At 35.8% G+C, this 22,154-nt stretch overlaps 2 protein-coding genes across 6 annotated transcripts in view; both read right to left on the bottom strand.

The window, feature by feature from the left end:
• farp2 (FERM, RhoGEF and pleckstrin domain protein 2) overlaps positions 1-5,322 on the bottom strand; it is an 85,805-nt gene extending 80,483 nt beyond the window's left edge. For all 5 annotated transcript variants that reach the window (XM_016544811.1, XM_016544814.1, XM_016544812.1 and 2 more), the window contains exons 1-2: positions 5,240-5,322; positions 3,115-3,372 (exon numbers count right to left, since the gene is read on the bottom strand). In XM_016544811.1, the coding sequence (XP_016400297.1) occupies positions 3,115-3,318 (204 nt within the window). In that variant the 5' untranslated portion in view covers positions 3,319-3,372; positions 5,240-5,322. The remainder of the gene's footprint in view (positions 1-3,114; positions 3,373-5,239) is intronic.
• An 865-nt stretch (positions 5,323-6,187) lies between these two features.
• LOC107733248 (ephexin-1) lies at positions 6,188-18,482 on the bottom strand. Its single transcript, XM_016544807.1, has 15 exons — positions 18,451-18,482; positions 15,542-15,909; positions 15,237-15,380; positions 14,774-14,875; positions 14,052-14,683; positions 13,750-13,910; positions 12,129-12,281; positions 11,859-11,988; positions 11,686-11,760; positions 11,490-11,579; positions 11,225-11,376; positions 8,927-9,100; positions 8,712-8,785; positions 6,938-7,042; positions 6,188-6,832 (listed from the first exon to the last, which is right to left on the bottom strand). Exons 2-15 carry the CDS (start codon positions 15,894-15,896, stop codon positions 6,639-6,641), a joined length of 2,541 nt encoding a protein of 846 aa, XP_016400293.1. The 5' UTR covers positions 15,897-15,909; positions 18,451-18,482; the 3' UTR covers positions 6,188-6,638.
• Positions 18,483-22,154: the final 3,672 nt, after the last annotated feature.

Raw genomic sequence — 22,154 nt, 5'->3', positions numbered from 1 at the left:
TGATTCAAATCGGTTGAGATGCCAAACAAATCGCGATTCATTTAGGGGTAGGAGTTTATATGAATGTATGTCTGAGGGGAACTTACTGTCTTTAGAAAAGTTTAGATGGTATTTTTTCTTTTCATCTTGCCTCTGTATAATGCATATTAAAGTTCATAAGTGCAGCGCTGCTTTGTTTACAGCGGAAACCAGGAAACGGTTTAAGCGCCACCTGCTGGCAGAGAGTGAATCTGCGTCTCGTTCAGCTCGTCTGCTGTTTCTGTTTCATGCAGATATTTTTATGTATAGTTTTACAAAACTGAAGTCAAACCATTCTGTTTTTGCTTCAAATTTCGAAATTATACAATCTAATTTATATTAAAAATTGCTCATGTTGCATGTATGCAGCATCTTTGTTTGGATCAAGATTAAAATGCAGTGGTTGCCTCTAATTTTAAATGGAAAGAGCACAGACAAAGCCGTATTTTGTTTATATGAAGAGATTTCTTTTATTTGTGTTACTTATTTATTTGATTTGGGGCTTGTTTTAAAGTTTCAATTTAGTTTTGTTATTTACATTTACATTATATTTAAATTTTGTAATTTAGCAGATGCTTTTATCCAAAGCGATTTACAAATGAGGACAATAGAAGCAATCAAAACCAACAAAAGAGCAATAATAATGCAAGTGCTATATTAGTATATTATTATAGTGTTATATTTTAATTTCACAAAGAAATGTGCAGCATTTTGTCCAAGCAATAATAAAAGGACACATTTAATTTATAATTTGTCTTAAATCTAATTTTGTTAAAAAAAATTATAATAATCGTGAATCGAATCGAATCATGAAATCAAAATCGTGAATCGAATCGAATCGTGAGTTGAGTGAATCGTTACATCCCTACAAGTTGGCGAGGCAGAGGAGCGGCTCACAGATGAAGAGAGCAGGTCAGTGGGTTTCCGGGTGAACTGGGAATAAGTTTAGAGGCGAAACAAACAGACTGGTGCCCAAATATGCATGTGCATAAGCATTCATTTCCCTCATGGCAAATCATTACAGACTGTGTGGGCCTGCCAATTCCTAAAATCAAACAGCTGTCACACTTGTGTACCTGGGTGTGCATACGAGAACACAGTCCCATCTTGGAAACAGATGTGGCTGGCAACATGACATCAGACCCAAAATGCAGTGAACACACAAGTGCACGTGCACACACACACACACACACACTCCTGCTGAGAATAAACAAACCCCTTTCATGAGCAACACCAGACTGCGTTAGCGTCAGTTTGTGCATCATGGAACAGATCACGAAACCATGTTGCCTTATGAATCATTACACACAATCTTCCTAATAAAACATCCACATCATCTGACAACAGATCAATCAATACAACAATTCAAACAAAACTTACCAGTGCTAAATTAAGTGTAATGGAAAACATGTCCCAATACACTCATGAGGAACACTAGAAAGAGTAGTATCTCTTTGGATTTGAGACTTTAGTCTTTGCAACTTTACAGATCTTCTTTATGCACCAAGAGCTTGTAACACTCTAGAGAAAGGAAAAAATGAAATCGCATCATATGACCCCTTTAAATTTCTCCAAATCTGTACAGATGAAGAAACCAACTCCTCTACATCTTGGATGGCCTGAGGACTATTCCTTTAAGACAAATTCAGGTGTTGCCGCTGTAAAGCCAGTTCATTTTTCCATATCCCTCATTAAGCAGCTGGCAACAATAAAAGCGTTTTAAAAGCCACACTGCTAATTTCAAAAGTGCACAAACACACACAATCTTAAATCTCGACGTGTCCATGTCGTTTTGTATTCAAATGCTAGCATGATATTGTAGGAAACTTAAGCAATGCATCCTCACCGAAAACCTTAGTTTTTTTCATTTTCACCCACAGTGATAAAAACAGAACATCAATGCAGAAAATGCATATGTCAGATGTGTTAACACTGACAGGCTAGCACACAGAAATTGATTTCAGGCCAAGGGTGTAAAACAGACTTAAAGATGCAGGATTTAAGTGCTAAAGCCATGTGGCAGCTGTCACCCACCACAACCCAACACGCAACGCAAGACTGCCAGAGGTCTCCGGAGAGATGGCCATTTACATTCTCCAGCACAGCCGCAAATGGACAAAACCAAACACCGTGTTCTGGCTACAGTGTGCGCCTATTTTTAAATAAACTTTGGGTAGCTTTGCAAACACAATAGCAAATGTACAATATTTGTGCAGCGGAATCAAACGAACAAAACATCCAGGCAAACAATTAACCAAACAACCATGGAAGAAAGTTCAGGGTGTAGCAATATGTGATATGCATAATTTCAACAGTTCAACAAGCCAGACTGTAGTTAAGTAGATTCAAAAGGTTTAATTGGGTTTAATAATAAAAAAGTAAACTACAATGGAAATCTAGTTAAAAATATATCAAGCCATGTTTTTATACACTGTTTTTTTTATTTTTTTGCTAAATTAATACAAGTTATACTCATTCATGACAGTTATATTTAATTATTATGCAAATGTGTATGCAGTGCACCAATATAAAAATATATAAGCAATATAAAACAAGAAAAATGCCACATGGAGACAAACATTTTTGACTGATGACAAAAAATGAAGCTGAATCAAAGTTTTGAAATGATTCACTGAACAGTCACTGAATGGACAACCACTAAAAAGACAGTTGGAAATTCTTGAAAATGAATCAAACTTCCCACCTCTAATACTTTTGAAGAATCATAAAACTAGTCTATTGACATGACCTTTAGGAAATGCACGACCGTTCAAAAGTTTTTGGAAATATGTGAGACACTGTAGAGACTGGAGTAATGGCTGCTGATAATTCAGTTTTGTCACCACAGGAATAAGTTGCATTTTAAAGCTATAAACATTTCACACATCATTTCAATGTTTTGAATGTATTTTAGTGTAACACATTAAAAAAAATCGTACCGAACCCAAAATGATAGTTTACCATGGCCAAATAAAAAAAGCTCATTAAAAGACACTTTATATTACATTAGTGACATATTCATCACAACTACATAAAAATTCAGGGTCTCTCACGCAGACCTATATGAACTGAGTTGATGTGAAAGGACTCACTCACCTCAAGGTCATAGAACTCTTGAGCATCATCCAGGCCCTGGACGCGGATCTGCAGGCCCCTGTTGTGGCCTTTCCCTCCTGCTCCCATAGCTGAACCGAGGCTCTGCCCGGGCTCCAGGGTGCTGATGCCGGTGTTGTACTGAGCTCCGAGCCGTGTCCCTGCAGGGGTCTGCAAGGAGCGGTAGGTGCCCTCGATCTCACCCATAGCTGCTCCCAATGCAGCCTATCCCCTCTCTCATACACATATACACACCCCTGCCTGGAGACAACAGAACAATAAAAGAAATGACACAATGATACGAAATCTCAAGCCAGTTCTACAGGAATTGATATCATGGTACAATCTGAAAGAACTAATCCAGGATTCAAAGATGGTGCTATTAGGAAAACAGATGAAACCGGATCTGCAGAGATAGCAACTAGAGTCTAGAATCAGGATTTTTTTTTAAAGAAAGAAAGACAAGAATACAATTTATGACTGGTCTGGCACCATATTCACTGTATTAATGTTATGATAGTCAATTAAGGATATTAATTGTTATTTTATTTTTGCAACTAAACACACTAATAACCATAACAGCCTAAATCATACATCTATAAACATCTGAAAGTGAACATATTCCTCCAGCAGACATATAAAGCACAGTTTTTACATTTTACTTTTTGTTTTTCATTCAATTATTTTTAAAGGAAACCTAAGATTTTGCACATTTTGTTTTCTATTTGTCAAGTTCATCCTTGTTTTGGCCTATGTTAAATTTCAATGGAAAACTCAATATTAAAGAACCGATATGCAGATAAGTGTAAAAGTTAAAATATCATTGAAATATCAGCCAAAACAATTATCTAAGTAAGTGTTCAACAAACAGATTATTCCGACATTATTTAAAGTCTCCATGTATCGACAGATCTTTTGTTATGTTGACAGATGTTTTGTTTTCTAGCTCTAAAATAATTTAAAATGAACCATGCATGGATGAATCGTTTGCAATAAGATCAATGTGATGCATTTAGAATTTTTTTTTTGAATTTTTACATTTAATGCCAACTTTAAAGGACAGGCATGAGTCAATCAGAACTGATGCATTTATTGTCAAACTTGACTGACTAATTGTCCAGGTTTCAAGTCAAACATTCACAGCTGCTCTACACTTTTTTTAAAATCTGATGACATTTACATAGAGTAATCCAATTCCCTTTCCTTCAAATGACACTTCACAAAGTTCCTGTCATTATTGGCCAGCACAATAGCAGTGACATGACCACAAGACACAAGCTCACATTAGCCATTACAAAATACTAATGCACTGCCAAATCTAGTAGTGACTTTGCATGAGGTCTGATTAACACTGGGAACACTAGAGGCATCAATGCAACACGACCAACTCAAACAAGCTCCACTTTAACTCTCTTTGTCTCTAAAGCAACAGGGACAACTGAGAATAACATTCATTAAAGCCAACATCATTCAGCATGCTTTTCTGGCTCTTTAATGCAACAGGTTGGTTTAAGTAATTTAACTGGAATGCCTTCAAAGCACAGGCTCACTTACAAGCTGTGATCCAAACTGACCTATTTCCCCTCATAGGAATGAAGTTTACATTTGAGAAGGAATACTTTATCCCGGAGTTTGAGCAATTCCTACAACTGAATCAGCCAATGATCAGCGACCATTAATCTTTTTTGTTTTAGTAATGAAAAGAACTTTCTCATTGCAGGCTGCACTTGATAATGCAAAAATGCTGAAAACAATTAAATGAAAAGCCGACATAAACTCTGGAGTTGTGTAACGTTAATATAATGAGATAAAGCTGCATGGAATCAAGATAAAAAAAATCTCTGCAATAGCTTAACCCCTCACGACAAACTTATTTTACTCGTCGTATTTCACTAACACCGACAAAAATATCCTCAGCTGCGACGAAAAATAAAAGCACACATTTTGCTGTTTGTCATTACAGAGATGAAACAAAGACTGAGAAAGTTTAGTCAAACCACACAAACATGCGAAGAGACCATACAACTCTATCGTATGCTTCACTGAGACACGTTTAAATAAGCTACTGCCAATATAACTGATTTGAAATTGCTTTTAATCTCTATTTTGAGATAAATCGACATCATACCTTTTATTTTTCGCCTGGTATTTCTTCAACTCTGAATGAGTTACACGTCCGACAGTCGTTGTAGGCGAACTGCGGCCAAAGCGCCGCTCTGATTGGACGACTTCAGACATATCCTGCCTTCTATTGGTTCAGACTCGCACTGAAATGGTCAGCAGCTATTGGCTGAAATGTATACCTGTGGATTAATTTGATTGGTTTCGAAATGCCATGCAGTTTGATAATATCCTCCTGAGACCCAGCTATGGAGTTTTTGCCTCTGTAGTGGACATTATATTTTAGTGAATTTCTCTGAGACCTCACATGTCACAGTTTTAAGTCTGGATGTCCTGTACAAAGCACATTCAGGGCTTTCCAGAGATACCAAATGATTGGATGTTTCACCATGACCACTCCCTCTCCTTGGTTTTTAAAAATGGCTGACATTAATTTAGTGATAAAATTGTACATCCTTATGGAAATATGATAATATTTTGTAATTATAATTTAAATCTGATTAATTTTCCAATTGTTTGTCATAAATCAACATCTCAGGAAAATGTTATGGGGTTTCAAATCAAAATATGACCTTCTGAAACAATGTAATGACATGAAAAAATACTAAATTCACAAAGCTTTTTATTTCTGGTTCTCAGGAGGATATAATAATATAATATAATATAATATAATATAATATAATAATAAATGTACATTAAATAGTATTTAACAAATAAAAAACAAAAGTCAAACTATTGTTTTGTGTTGAAGTGCTGCCTAAAATACTGTCTAGTTGTTGCTAGTTATAGGAACAACAACAAAAAAACTCTAGTTGTATCTATATCATATTTCCAGGAAATGTAAAATTACAGGAAAACCAAATAATGAAATATTGTTTGTTCACATGCAAAATAAAGGAAGCTTCAAGCTTCACATGTAAGGTGACATTCAAAACAGTGAACATATAAGCAAATAAGTGTGGAAAGTTGAGGTGTCAAATGACCAAAAACTGACAAAAATGGAATAGAGGGATATGGATTATATTACAACATTTATTTAAACAGAATGAAAAATAACAGAAGGGAATAAGCATGACCTGCACAGTACATTAGGCTACATAAAAAAATAAAAAAAAAATAAAAAAAGCAACTCCACATTTGCAAGCTGGAGCAAGAATAAGTACTGACCACATTATTTGTTGCAAACCATAGAAAGTAGTTTCAGTGTTTCTTAAATCACATGCAGAGATGTTTGAAGTTGTTCTGTAAAACCAGACACATAAAATATATATAAACCAAGACCAAAAGACCAACTGACCAACTGGCAGTAGCTCAGTTAAATTATACATAGATTGTACATATAATTATTTACTAATTTATTTTAAGTCAGTAAGTGAAAAAATGCAAATTGCAGTGTAGACAGTCTCTTATTTAAAGCATTTTGTGGTTGGAAGTTCAAGGCCCCCACTGCGTTGTTTCAGCAGGCGTGTGGCTGTCTGTAGGACATGATACCGCTGACGAAGATGACGTCTCTGCACATGTTCATTGGTGATCTCTACAACACATGCAGCGGAGAACCAGCCCCGCTGTCCGTCCTGTACCCTGCAGCCTTCCAGAAACCCTACAAAAGACCAGAAACGAGAGAATTTGCATGCCAATTCAAAAAAACGTTCATTGATTTTAGACTTATTGAATTCGGAATGGCAGGGTTGTGTTGCAACAGTACCCTCTGAAGTCTTCTGCATGACGTTGATCATATCTCCCAGCTGTAGACTAAGCTCCCCTTGTTGTTGTCCACTGTACACCTCTATACATCGCACCTGAGGACAGTCTTAGACACAGTGCCTATTTGATTCAAATTTGTACATTGTTTATTTTTTTATTTATTCACAAATGTATTATAATTCTAAAGAGCATCTACACTGCAGTTAATTGTTTGCTCTGATTAAGAACAGATGTTTCCCATTTTTGGAAACACAATCTTGAAGCCATTGACACTTTTGCCCCCTAGTGGACAATGTGTAGCTGCACAAGCTATTGTTTATTGTACCTATACTATTACATATGATTTATAGAACTGCCAAAGTTAAAAGAAATTTGTACATACTGTCATTGAATAACACTTATAAGCAAAACACAAGATCAGACATATATTCATATAAATATGTGTTCTGTTATGTGATATTTAGATGTAACCTAACTGACCCCAAATCAGTGTTAGGCATGTATGTAATATATAATAATACAAAGAAAATTATAATTATTATAATATTATATAATAATGAAGGATGAAAGATAAAAATGAAATATTTTCCATTGTTCAATTAAAGCAATGAGTCAAAAAACAAAGATGGTGTCATTATGATACATGTATTATAATATTTTTTTGGCCTCTGTTGAACTGACTCAAACAAAAACACATAAAAACAAGTATTGCATTTAGTGATTCATTCTCACCCCACTCTTCATACACGGTATCCTGTCCATCTCGCCGTCCACCCAGGAGCTGCATCCACGAGTCCTTCTCAGCTCTAAAAAAACCAGAAGAAGACACGTGTTTATTGAGGGAAACTACATAGAGTTTTATATGTTTTGTAATGATTTGCTTTGATCTTGCAATAAAGACCATGTTGTGTCTGACAGTTTGATGGTTCTTTGCATTGGATACTAACTCTGAATTTGTTTGCAGTAGAAGTTGAGAGGTGGCGCTCCGGTGATTATGCAAAAGGACGAGCCTAAATATCCGGTCCAGCTCACATCCCTCCAGCTCCTCCTCCAGATCTTTGCCCTCGGTCACTTCTATCAGAGAGCGGTGCACGTAGTCATGAACTACAAAACGATCCAACCTGCATTCATAAAAGACATTAACACCTTAGGATGGGTAGGTATACAGACAAAAATGTGACCCTGGACCACAAAACCAGTCATAAGGGTACATTTTTCAAAATTGGGAGTTTATACATTAACTGAAAGCTGAATAAATACGCTTTCTATTGATGTATGGTTTGTTAGGATAGGACAATATTTGGCCGAGATACAGATATTTAAATATCTGGAATCTGAGAGTGCAAAATATAAAAAAAAAAAAAATGCCTTTAAAGTTGTCCAAATGAACCCCGAATTTTTTTCCACCACCATGTCCCTTTAGGGGCTCCGTAAATAACACTTATAAGCAAAACACAAGATCAGACATATATTCATATAAATATGTGTTCTGTTATGTGATATTTAGATGTAACCTAACTGACCCCAAATCAGTGTTAGGCATGTATGTAATATATAATAATACAAAGAAAATTATAATTATTATAATATTATATAATAATGAAGGATGAAAGATAAAAATGAAATATTTTCCATTGTTCAATTAAAGCAATGAGTCAAAAAACAAAGATGGTGTCATTATGATACATGTATTATAATATTTTTTTGGCCTCTGTTGAACTGACTCAAACAAAAACACATAAAAACAAGTATTGCATTTAGTGATTCATTCTCACCCCACTCTTCATACACGGTATCCTGTCCATCTCGCCGTCCACCCAGGAGCTGCATCCACGAGTCCTTCTCAGCTCTAAAAAAACCAGAAGAAGACACGTGTTTATTGAGGAAAACTACATAGAGTTTTATATGTTTTGTAATGATTTGCTTTGATCTTGCAATAAAGACCATGTTGTGTCTGACAGTTTGATGGTTCTTTGCATTGGATACTAACTCTGAATTTGTTTGCAGTAGAAGTTGAGAGGTGGCGCTCCGGTGATTATGCAAAAGGACGAGCCTAAATATCCGGTCCAGCTCACATCCCTCCAGCTCCTCCTCCAGATCTTTGCCCTCGGTCACTTCTATCAGAGAGCGGTGCACGTAGTCATGAACTACAAAACGATCCAACCTGCATTCATAAAAGACATTAACACCTTAGGATGGGTAGGTATACAGACAAAAATGTGACCCTGGACCACAAAACCAGTCATAAGGGTACATTTTTCAAAATTGGGAGTTTATACATTAACTGAAAGCTGAATAAATACGCTTTCTATTGATGTATGGTTTGTTAGGATAGGACAATATTTGGCCGAGATACAGATATTTAAATATCTGGAATCTGAGAGTGCAAAATATAAAAAAAAAAAAAATGCCTTTAAAGTTGTCCAAATGAAGTCCTTAGCAATGCATATGATATTACTAATCAAAAATTAAGTTTTAATATATTTACGGTATAGGAAATTTATATATTCATGGAACATGCTCTTTAATCCCACCGGTCACAATAATGACCATAAAAAAGGTTTTCATTTATAAAACTCTAAAATCCTTACTGACTGATGTTTTAGTGCACTTCCTGCAAATATGGAAAAAAGTAAGGGTCTCAATGAAATATGTGCAGTTTCACATGATTAGTGCAAATTGTCACATGGCCAGAGCAGTTTATTTCCTGTTTGCACCTTGAGAAAATGATAACTGCATCAAAGCTCCGAAACGAAAGGCTAGTATAGTATTAACTTAAAGATATGACAAAGATTTTTGGTACACATTATCTTTAAGGTGTCTATTAATAGATGAATTCACATATATTCAGTTTTGTTGAATGTGGTCATAGAATGAGTAAACATCTTGATGGTCACAATAGTGACCGGTGGGATAACTGTGAACACTCTTAAAAATAAAGGTGCTTAAAATGTTCTTCACAGCGATGCCATAGATGCAGTCAAAGGTTCTTTAAAGAACCATCTCTTTCTTACCTTTTTTTAATCTGAAGACCCTTCTTTTGCCACAAAGAAACAGACTTTTGTGAAACAGAAAGGTTCTTTAGATGTTAAAGGTTCTTTATGGAACCATTTAGACAAAAAGGTTCTTCTATGGCATCATGAAGCACCTTTATTTTTAAGAGTGTACAATATAAATCCAATTGCAGTTGTTAGTGAAAATTACACTAAAATGTTGCAATGACCAAAATATTGCACTAAATTAAAAGTTCAAATGTTACAAATAAGTTACAATATTGATGTTGTAATACTGGTAGCACTAATATACAAATCTGATGATATATTTTACAAAAAGTAACAATTTTGAAAAAACGTTGAAGGTTGTATTTTTTTGTCTTTTATCTCAGTATTCCTATCAATGTTGTATAAGGGTTTTTTAGTAACCCTAGAATGTGATCAAACAGTTTAAAATAGCTGGGCTGAGATATATAACAATTTTTATGACTGCACAAATATGTTAATTCAGTACATACATTATCCCATAAAACCATAAAACACAATTTTTCACACACGTTTCCAAAAAAAATGGCAAGTGACGTAACCGGTGTTGCGGCTTAACACCGGTATCACCGTCAGCACCGTCTATCGCGGCAAGCCTACCCCAAATTTTTGAATGGTATAGTGTATTTCAATCTTAGATTGACAATCATTGACAATCTATTTATCCATAAAGGCTATCTATAAAATAAAATTTAGCAATACTTGTACACAGTATATCAATACCATATCAGTTATTGGCCAGTGTTAGAGGTTTCTTTATTTATTGGTATCTGTGAATATATTTATCATGCACGCTCATATCCTCTATTTTAACATTTAGATTACCTTTTCTTTCATCTAATCACTCTTTCACTCTTTAAAAAACATTCATCTTTAGCAAATCTCTAAATAAATATTTTCGTACTGTGCAATTATGTTGTTTGACGTTTAAATCAATTTGTGGCATTTAAAACTATTTTTATTCAAATAAATGATTTTATTCATTTATTTGGATAAAACAGCTCAGAATTTAAATATCGTCCATTTGTTTGTTATTGGCCATAATATAATTATCGATATTCAGACACATTTTAATATCAGTGCAAACCAGGTAGATAAAGAGTTGCATCTGTCACATTAAATAACGGAGACATCCATTAGATAGAAGATATCTAAGGAACAATCCATCTTCCTAGAAACTAAAACCTAATAAAAATAAGTAAACATTTAAATCAGCTCATTTGATAAACTAATTGATTTGGCTCTCCTACCCTTTCCTGGTGGCCACCAGCAGCAGATCATTAAAGAGGAACAGAAGTACAGGACACAGTTTTCTCTGGCCAAACATGTTTTCCTTCAACAAGATTTGCACCAGATCTCCCTGCTTCACAAGCCAGCGGGAGGAAGACACAAGAGCCAGGGCCTGAGAGAGACAGAAAGATCCCAAAACAGACAGACATTGATGAAAAGAGTAAATTACACATTACAAAATGTACATGTAAACAGTTTCCCAGCGATCACCTGCAGCTACAGTACCTTGCATGCAAACTCAATCTTGTTAGCAATCTGCACTATTTCTTCCATCTGTTTCATTCTGCCCACCTGCCAGTTGCAAGCTTCTAAAAGCTGTAGGTGAAGACAGCACAAAGCATACAACATAATGCAGCAAACTGATTTTTTATACAACAGCAGTCATTGAGAAAATGTTTAGCAGCCAGCTTGGCATTCATACCCTGCAGATCTCCGTCAGAGCTCTCAATGCTGAGGCCTCACAGTCTGACCCTGGAACGGCCTTCTTCTGGATATTCTGCATTGCATCGAAATGTTTGACATATTCAGTGATGTAACATTTAAAAACAATTAAACATTCTCATGCTAATTATGCTAGTGCTTCTCATCACTCACCTCCATTAGGATTTTAAGCCGTGTGATTCTCTGAAATGGCAGTGAAAGGAAAGATTTGAGGGGAAGGCGGTTGCATCGAGGGTCTTCCTGTAGTTTATGCAAGATCTCCACAATCTGAGGACTCTCTTTTCTGATCACAGTACAACAGATTATAAATATATTAGATTTTCAACAACAGACACTTTATTCATAAACATCTGTAGAATACAGTCCAACCAATTTGCATTCCTAATATACATGATAAATAAACATCAAGAACTATTCTTTTACCCAAGGTTGTGTAATGTCTGCTCCTGATAGGGCATATTACGGATGTAATTTATATAAGCATCAAAGGGTCCAAGAGCATATTGGTGTACAACATCACAGATTATGTCGCAGAACACACTTGAGGCCAGCTCCAACAGCATCGCATCCATGAAGCTAAGAAAAGAGTTCGCATAAGATATAGGTAAGTATTTGGACACTTAAAGGCACAATATGTAATTTTCGCCGCTAGAGGGCGCGTATTCAAAATAAACAAAGAGACAAAGGCGTAGTTAGATGACGCTGTGACTGAGTGTGGAATCATGGGAGTTGTCGACTTCATCCCCACAGCCGATGCAATCTGCAGGGAACTCGGGAAGAAATCATGTTCATGGATGAGCTAATGATTTATTAACGTAACGAAACGAAAACGCTGAACGAGCGTGACACACGGCTCGAAAGCAGCGGAGCTTTTATTATGCCACAGTCGACCGCTTCCGCTCCTTCCGGTCGTGCGTATGTGGGGTAAAGCAGCGCTGTTTTATCATACTAGATACATTTGAAAGTTCTGTTATAATGCTACTCTGTGCGGTCGTCACCGGTCTATTAAAACACACAACATATTTAAGCGTATTTGGTGTTTCCATGTTTTCTACAAAACAAAACCGAGAGGTTATGACGTCATTGGCAGGCGACACAATGACACTATAGACACGGTCCGTGTCACTAGTTAAAATTGCTTATTTCTCTGGATTTAAACATTCTTCGAAACATTTGGGATAATGTAAGTACACAAGTCAGCAAAATATATAACACTGCTCTAGTGGTTTTTGGATATTTTAATAAAAAAATCTTACATATTGTGCCTTTAAGTCACAATTAAAAGCATTATACAACATATAGCTTAAAAATGGCATATGCAAATGAATGATACTAAAACAAATTCCACAACTAACTTTTCGGAGTCACTTTTACAATTATTTTTGATTTAAATGTCATTTTTCGTGGATGTATGAAGTCACTTAACTTTAAGTTCACATAAGTTCATCAAACTGATATATGAAAATGTTTCAACAGAAAAGTTAACCAGAAAGTGTTCAGTAAAAATAGTAATAATGTGAAATATTATTACAATTTAAAATAACTGTTTTTAATTGTATTCCTGTGATGGCCAAACTGAATATTCAGCAGCCATTAATCCAGTTTTCCATGCCACATGGTCCTTCAGGAGTAATTCCAATATGTTGATTTGAGGTTCAAGAAACATTTCCTATTATTATCAATGTCAAAAAACCATTGTGCTACTTAATATGTTTGTGGAAATGATGCTGCATTTTTAGGATTGCTTTTAGGGTTGCTTTTTGAAGCATTTATTTGAAATATAACTTTGTTGTAAGAAATAACTTTGCTCTCTATGTTGATCAATTCATCACAATATAAAAGTATTAAAAAATGAACCCAAACTTTGTTTGAATGGTAGTGCACATAAGAAGTAATATCATTATATACAGGCCCAACATTATAATCTTCTGAACATGACAATGAACACAGGAAGCAATCAGATCTAAATGTTTTCTCCTCAGACATTTATTCTGCAATCTTGCTAAACAGACTTTATATTGAATACACAATGTCTGGTTCGTACCTTTGACTGATCTCTTTGATCTTTGCAATGCTAGAAAACAATGACTTTCTGTCTCTTGGTGCCAAAGCGTCTTTCAGCACTGAAGATTCTTGAAAATGCTCCACAGCCACCGTCAAGCCCTGAAGATAGGACTGCTCAGATGTAACAACCTCATACAGATGCTGGTAAAGGGTTGAAGGGATGTGAATGACAGGCAAAGGCAAAGAATTTTGGGAGAAAGTGTGGAGAACATCAGAGAATATAAATATAAAGTAGACGTCATGAAAAACAGGTATTACCAATTTTTATACTCTTTAGGGTACCTCTTGAAGCTTTAGCCGTTCCTTACTGAGCCGATGTAGTATTCCACTGTCTCTTACAATGTTTCGGTCTTGCCACAAGTTCTCCATTAACTTTGTCTTAGTATCAGCACACATGCAGTTGCAGCCTCTCTTAGAAGGGCTTTTGATCAGTTTGTCCACCAAACCAGGAAGAGGCAGCATTGTTGGAGTCCTTTGAGAAGTTTCAAGTACGTTCTTAGAGAGATTCTCCCCATCCGTTTCTTGGTATTTTATCACAGAAGGAACGTCCTCTGGACTCTCTCCATTGGAAACACCTGAGATGGATACATTTTCATGTAGTCTTTCTCCATCGGTCAGTCTTTTGGTGTGAAAGCACAATGAACACATTTCTAACTGAGAGTTACTAAACATTTTGGGAGCGTGATCTCCTTTAGCCTTAAATACTTTGGGCTTTTTGGTGCTACAATCTCTCTCTTTAATTGCTCCTGAGAATCTTTTGTGTAGCTCAGAAACCAAACTTTCCCTGACAAGGTTGCTGAGCAATCCAACTTCATTGTGCTCAATTTTGGTTTTATTGTGGACCCTGAAAGCAGGAATTGGTTTTGACAGAGATGGATGTGGAAGGGGTTTGCCATTGGGACAAACCTCAGAAGCTGGAGTGAACAAGAGAATCATTGCAAGGTAAGATTTAACAATGAAATACTACTACACAGTGATAATGGTGGTGGAATTAGAGTACCTACCTGATTGTCTGTGGGGCAGCACTGGTGAGCTGGAGCATTCAGACTGGACTGGTGTTGTGTCTACATCCATATAAACTCCCTCATCAATATCATTATTTGGTGCTTTGCCAAGAAAAATGGATAACACAAGATCCTCCATTCAGACTGCTGACACATTGGTTCTCAAACAATAAGAAACTTGAAAGCGCATCTTATGTTTGGAGCCCCAAATACCCTAGTGATTTATATGTAACAATAATTTAATAATTAAGCTGTTCTGCCAACTCTTACATTTATGCATTTAGTAGACACTTTTCTCCTAAACGTTTTTAGGTGGTACAAAGGGCCTTGGGGTGTTAGACCCAAAACATGAAGGGTAAAAATGGACTATATGATAGTTGGTGTATTTTTGGCTCGAGAGATTCCTGTAAGTCACAAAGCAATGAGAAATCAATTCAAATCATTATGGCAAATGAACACTCACCCATCATGGAGATAATTTGCTCTGGCTCTTTGGGAAGAGGTCTGGCAGGTACAGGTATGCTCGGAGGGACTCGTTTTGATTTATGTGAGGTAGTTTTTGGACGACTGTGCCAGTTTTCCAAATGAGTATCATTATTCTTTCCATCTGTGGAAACAGATTGGTGAATGTTTGCCAGTGGTTCACAGATTTACTCACATCTGCTGTCATGACAGTAGGATGTTGTCCATGCAGGACTGGTTTTGCTCAGTCATCGTCTAGGAGTTTATGTTTATAAATTGGAATTAGACTTATTCTGTGTGGTGTACCTGAACAAGCTTGGTCTGATGTAGGTGCGACATAATTCATAATGAAATTATGGACAGGCTGTGATTGCTTAACATGAATCTGCGTCTTCAGAAGACGAGGTTTTGGGCTTGGTTTTATCTTTGGGGGAGCGACCAGACTATGAGTGGCAATTACTTGGCGTGGGTTTTGTGCCGCTGTGGAGTGCTGGGTGGCCTGGCGTTGGTGGTCCTTCTCTTGGACATCTCTCCTCAAAATAAAGTCTGTCGCTCTGTGCAATTTCTCACCCTTAAGCGGAGGTTTAGAGGGACAGTAAGTTTTAGACGCAGGAAAGTTTTGGCATGGATATAGTTCTCTGTATCCATCTGGCCCTGGCATGGCCCTCGGTCGCCTGTAAGGAAGAGCAGATGGGAGCACAATGCTACTTATTACTTGTCAGTGTAAATTTTGTCAGATGATTATAAAAATTTGTGGCTACACTTTGTTATAGGGACCAATCCTTACTATTAATTGCTTATTAGCATGCCAATTATTAACATATTGGCTGTTTATTACCCAATACCTAAACTTAACAACTACCTTACTAGCCATTAATAAGCAGCAAATTAGGAGTTCACTGAGGCAAATGTCATGGGTTAATGGTTTGTTAATGGCGAGAATTGGACCTTAAAATAAAGTGTGACCAAATTTGTCTATTTAAGTAATAGAAATTAAAGATCTTTTGATTTTAGAAGTAATTGTGCAATTACATATAAAGATGTGATATAAATTTACACTATAATGCATTTTAATTTAATTGCAAATAGCATGCAATTAAGTTTCTGCACATTCAGTTTACACAAGTATGTTTTTAAGTATATTATTTCCATAAGAAGTTTTTTTTTTTTAAGTATGCCAAAGTATACTTCTGCTTCTCAAGAGAAGGTAACTGTATTCCACTACCCGGTCATGTAATTTCAAACATGTCTGACTTTCTTCTGTTTTGGTTCCCATTGACTTTCAATGTATGGATAAAATAAAAAAAATAAAAAAAACCACAACTGAAGTCGATAGGAACTAAAACGGTTTGGTTACCCAACATTCTTCAAAATATCTTCTTTTGTTTTATGCAGAGGAAAGAAATTCATACAGGTTTGGAACAACATGAGGGTATGTTTTGGGTGGACTATCTCATGTGTAAAGGTCCAGACAGAGAGAGAGAGTGATCTGATCTGACTGCACAAGAGCTCAGACAAACTTGCCTTTTTGTTTGTGCTCTCTGAAAAGTGATGATTCAGCATATTGGCCCAGATGGACTTTGAATGATCTCATTTGAGAAAAAAGAAAAGTAATTTGTTGACACTTGAGGTGTCTGTACACTGAGAGTTAAAATATGTGCTAATACATAACTACAGATTCTCATATACTGAAACATTTTGTGCACTGATAATATGTTTTCTTTAAGTACTTAATGGCTGACAAGTGGGAATATTTTACCTACAACCTACCACACACACACACACACACAAGCCCCTTATTTCCTTTTTGTGGGCACAGCTGGATCATGTAGTGAAAAGAGCTGTTGTTGGGATTTCCCACTTTTCCCATCTCAGGAGATCCGGTCACACATGTCTATGCTTGCTGTCAACTCAGCTATACTGTATCATCTAAGACATTCCTACTAAACTGAGTCGAGCAGGTAATGTTTCCTTAGGCTTTCTGCTAACTAAGTCACCTTTATAATGGAATGTGGAAATTTCCCACTTTTCATAAATGTCACAATGATTGAAAAAGTAGGGAAAACCAACATGTCCAGTAATGAAGTAATTGTTTTTATATGGGTAGGAAGGGCAAGAGGAACTTGTAGGTAAAGTTCAGCTACCGCCCCAATTAAGAACTGAACATTTTTAATGTTTTTTTTTTTTATTAAAGTAAACATGCACTGTAATAAAAAAAATATTGTATTAATTAGTTTTAAAAATATTTTTTCAAATTAACTTTTCAATGAATTTTAAAAACATGTTAAATGGTTAATAGCAAACGTTCCTCACTATATACAGTGAAAAACTGTAATGAATCTAACAGGACATTTCATATAGGCGTTTGTACAGTAAAATACTTTACAGCTTTTGTAAAGAAGTGAAGAACAAGTCATCATATAATTTACATTTTATAACTTTTATTTTCTATTTCTGTGCATGACTACACCTTGTGTGCACGTGTGCACCTTCTATATAGAATTTACCTCAGTTTGTAGAAAAGTTACTTTTGATAAACTTTATTCCACATGCGGCTTTCTCATTACCACCTGTGTTTTTGGTGCTTGTCAGTGTGTTAAAAAGGTACAAAACAAATTTTAGTACTTCAGTAGTTTGATGTATTTACATAACAGTATATCAGTAAATAGTCATCTAGTAATTAGTTATTAATCTCGGAACAACTGAATATAACAAGTGGCTGACCTTAGTCCACTTTCCCTTGCAATTAAATGATCGTGAGAAAACAATGCAGTCAGTGTACCCAATACCCATAGAAATCCTTGTCAAATCTCTTTTTCAACAGCTTCAAGACACAACAGATAGAAGATAAGAAAGATGCATCTTGGATATGTGCATTTGAGAATGAAGGGCCAGACACTATAATGCCACACAAACGTATGTGATGGTTTGGGTGTAAACATTTAAAATGACTTTATACAAGCAAAAACCCTTATGTATATACTGTATGTATTTATTTAAACATTTTACAACCATTACTTTCACACTAATGTTTCTCATCTATTAAACCTCATAATTAAAATGTTGTATCAATGTTTCTGTAAATACACTTGCTATTAGATATAGCCATATAGTAGATGCATTATTGTATTACAATAAGACATAAACATATATTCCCATATTATATTAAAATAATTATTAAAACTAATATTAAGTAAACAAACACTTCCACTTACCTCGGTTTGTATTCACTGCTTTTAATTCTGAAATGTTGTCCACCTCTTGATGCTTTGCGAACTCAATAAACTGATACCTTCAGCCAACACTAACTGATTCTACCTAACAGTGGGAATGCTATGTGTTTCCATCACACAACTCTATCCCTTGTAACTGTTGAATTCAGTCTCGACTTCAAATGTAAAGAGAGGAGGGAAAAAAGAAGACCCGTCCCGACACGCCAGTGTAAAGGTAATCAGGTAAGAAGTCTGGAATCCACTCATAATGCATCCTTAGTGTAACTTATACTTGGGTTATTAAAACAAAATACAGATTTTGTTATAAAAATCATAACACAAAACTAGTCACAATACCAGAACAATATATATACTCAAAAAGAAAGGAGATTTTGTCTGGGTTGGAATGGCATTCAGTTATATTTCATACATTCCTCCTATTAAAAACAGTTACTATTTGCATCATTTAGGTGTACTTGTGTTGTTTAATAAGAAACATAGGTGTTATAGAGGTAAGGTGTTTAGTTTTCAATATTTTACACATCTCTTCCATATGGTGTTCTCCAGAAAAACACAACATGTTCTTATGAAACTGACATATTCCAAATTATCAACTTATACTAAAGTTACAAACATCACTGCGACACTCCACCAATCTGGGCTTGATGGCAAAGTGACCAAACTCAAGCTTCTCCTCAGTAAAGATACATGAAACCCTGATTGGAATTTACAAAAATACACCTAAATAACTCTCAGACTATATGAAAAAAAAAGATTCTCTGGTCTGATGAACCTCAATTCCTTACTCATGTCTGAGGGAAACCAAGCACCGCTTATCACCTGCATAATACCATCCCAACGGTGAAGCATGGTGGCAGCAGCATCATGCAGTGGGGGTGTTTTTCAACGGCAGGGACTGGGGAAGTGATCAGAGAAGATGGAAAGCTGAATGCAGCTAAATACAGAGAGATATCCTTAATGAAAACCAGGTTCAGAGCGCTCAGAACCTCAGACTGGGCTGAAAGTTCACCTTCCAACATGACAAACACCCTATGCACACAGCCAAGACAATGCAGCAGTGGCTTAGGGACGACTCTATGAACATCCTCGAGTGGCCCAGCCAGAGCTGGGACTTGGAACCAATCAGACATCTTTGGAGAAACCTATAAATGGCTGTCCACCAAGGGTCCCCAGCCAACCTGAATGAGCTTGAGATAATCTAAAGAGAAGAATGGCAAAAAAAAAACAAATGCAGATGTGCAAAGTTTGTTGCATCATACCCAAAAAGACCTGAGGCTGTAATTGTTCCTAAAGTGCTTCAACTAAGTTTTGAGTTAAGGGTATGAAGACTTGTGCAATATCATTTTTGTCATAAATCTGGTTTTTGCTTTGTCATTATGGTGAGTGGGGTGTAGATTTATGTGGGGAAAAAAAGTAATTTAAAGCAGTTTAACTTAACGCAACATACCAAAATGTGAAAAAAATGAAGGGGTATGAAGACTTTCTATATAGGCACTGTACATGTTATACATACATAATTTTCTTTATTATTTCCTTAGCAATGCCCCATAGCAGTATATGAAGGCCTAAACTTTTCATTTAACAATTAACACTAACACTAAGTTACCTACATATCTAACTGTGAATTCTGTTTTTACTCTGTGTACTCTGTTTTTACTCTGTATATCTACTAGGTATACATAAAGTTTTGCAGTAGTGGGATATGATTGATTTGTAAGTTATTTGCAGTTATTTATATTATTAAGTGAATACAATATATACAGTAGCACATGATGTAATCAAAAATAGCTATCCTTTTGAATTAAGTTGTTAAGTCTTTGGTTGGAAGGTCAGTCTTAAGGCCTGTTCACACCAAGGACGATAAGAACTATAAAGATAACGATATTAGCGTCCACACCAGCGAACGATATCGTCTGTTTATTCTCAGCGCACACTCGTCTGCCGCTTTAAATTCTCGAGCTCGTTATAGCAGGATTGATTCTGATTGCATGTCAATGTTTTTTTATCGTTCATCAGCAGGAAAAAAAATCGTTCTGAAAGTGATTCCAACGATATTGTTTCTCTGTGCATTTATCGTTATAGCTGTGGTGTGGACTCTGCTATTCTTTAATATTGAGAACGATTTTTAGAACTATATCTTTATCGTTATCGTTATCGTTCTTGGTGTGAACGGGGCTTTAGTCTGTGCATTATTATCTTGCACTGTTTGATAGATGTTGGGCTTTTGGTACACTGGGAAAAGAGGTTCTCATCTTCCATTTCCGACTAAAAAGTCACAGTAGTTGAAAGAGTCAGTATTTTGAACATCTGTTGAATGAGAGGAATCTGTCCCCATCTTGTGGATGTAACTTTGCACTACTGCAACTAGTTAATATTCACATTTTAAATCTGCAATAAAAATATGGACCTCAAATACTTGAAAAGCATACGGTCGAAAACACAATACTCTCCAATAAATAGCATCTAGTAATGAAGTAATCAAGAGGGATTAACCACTCAGGTTTGAGAATCAAACCCTTTCTATCTTTTAAAATGATTATTATAAATTGAATAAATTAAAATTATGTTATAAATTTTCTTGCCAACTTATTAATGGTCTTAAAAACTAAAAGTCACTGAAAGAACTAATTTCATGGGAAGAATTTATAACTCCCATAAGTCATACAGTATATATCCTGAGAAAAAAAGCCCTATCATCCCTATTTTGCATGTATCTTAAAGAAAAACAATTGAATGAATGTAATGAAACGTATGATTTGGTAGCATTATGTCTCTACTGTATGAAGTTTTCCAAATCATAATTAAACTACATTGAAAGTGTAGTATTTCAAAGTAGTATTTCGCACAAAACCTCACAAGAGCAAATGATAGGTTGCAGTCACCATGTCACCTAGCCTACTCTTCTGAGATTGGGATAATGACATGGGGCCGAGAGTGGATGTCGCAGTGCTTAAATTGTTCCAAGAAAAACAATGAAAATCAATAACTTTGTTAGATCCACACTACGGTGACGCATTGCTGCCACACACATATTATTTTTTCCACTCAATTATGTCGTAATAACGAGATCTTTTCTCGTTAAAACGACATCTTTTCTAACTTTTATAAAGAATATCTCTTTGGATTTGAGACTTTAGTCTTTGCAACTTTACAGATCTTCTTTATGCACCAAGAGCTTGTAACACTCCAAAGAGAAAGGAAAATTGAAATCGCATCATATGACCCCTTTAATAATATTCCTGAGTAAATGACTGCAGAAACAGATGTTGAAATATAATAAGCATTTTCCTGATGCTCCCCTGCCATGCTTGCTTAGCTTGTCACTTTGTTTCTGACTTGCTCGGCCTCAAAAATTCCTGCTTGCAGCCACATTTATTAATACTTTCTGTTTGCAAACATAAATTACATTATCAGAATGAGTATTTGGGGTGGGCCTCAGTGATCTCTCTTGAACTACTGACATACTGTAGTGAGGGGGGACTCTCTGCCCAGAAATATTGGCAAGCTATTATTCCAACAATTACAATCCTCAATACTCTTCTCTTTTCCTGGCTAAAGGCACATTCACACCAAGTACGGTGAGGATAAAGATAAAAAAAAACAATCATAAAAGTGGAAAAAAAAACCTTTTGTATAAAAGAATAGCAGATTCCACAGCACAACTAACGATAACTGAACAGAGAAAC

The sequence above is a fragment of the Sinocyclocheilus rhinocerous genome, unplaced genomic scaffold (genome assembly GCF_001515625.1).
Source record: "Sinocyclocheilus rhinocerous isolate Xijiao unplaced genomic scaffold, SAMN03320098_v1.1 scaffold2867, whole genome shotgun sequence".
NCBI lineage: Eukaryota > Metazoa > Chordata > Actinopteri > Cypriniformes > Cyprinidae > Sinocyclocheilus > Sinocyclocheilus rhinocerous.
The sequence above is the reverse complement of the archived record's forward strand: the minus strand, read 5'-3'. Positions and strand labels throughout refer to the sequence as shown.

What these genes read in the sequence shown, in the direction of transcription:
- LOC107733248 (XM_016544807.1), bottom strand. Translation starts at nt 15,896, where the DNA reads ATGCCAGGGCCAGATGGATACAGAGAACTATATCCATGCCAAAACTTT. An exon ending in GCAAATTATCTCCATGATGG is followed by an intron (nt 14,876 to 15,236) that starts GTGAGTGTTCAT and finishes TTCTTGGCAAAG; the next exon opens with CACCAAATAATGATATTGAT. An exon ending in CTCTGACGGAGATCTGCAGG is followed by an intron (nt 11,580 to 11,685) that starts GTATGAATGCCA and finishes CTTCACCTACAG; the next exon opens with CTTTTAGAAGCTTGCAACTG.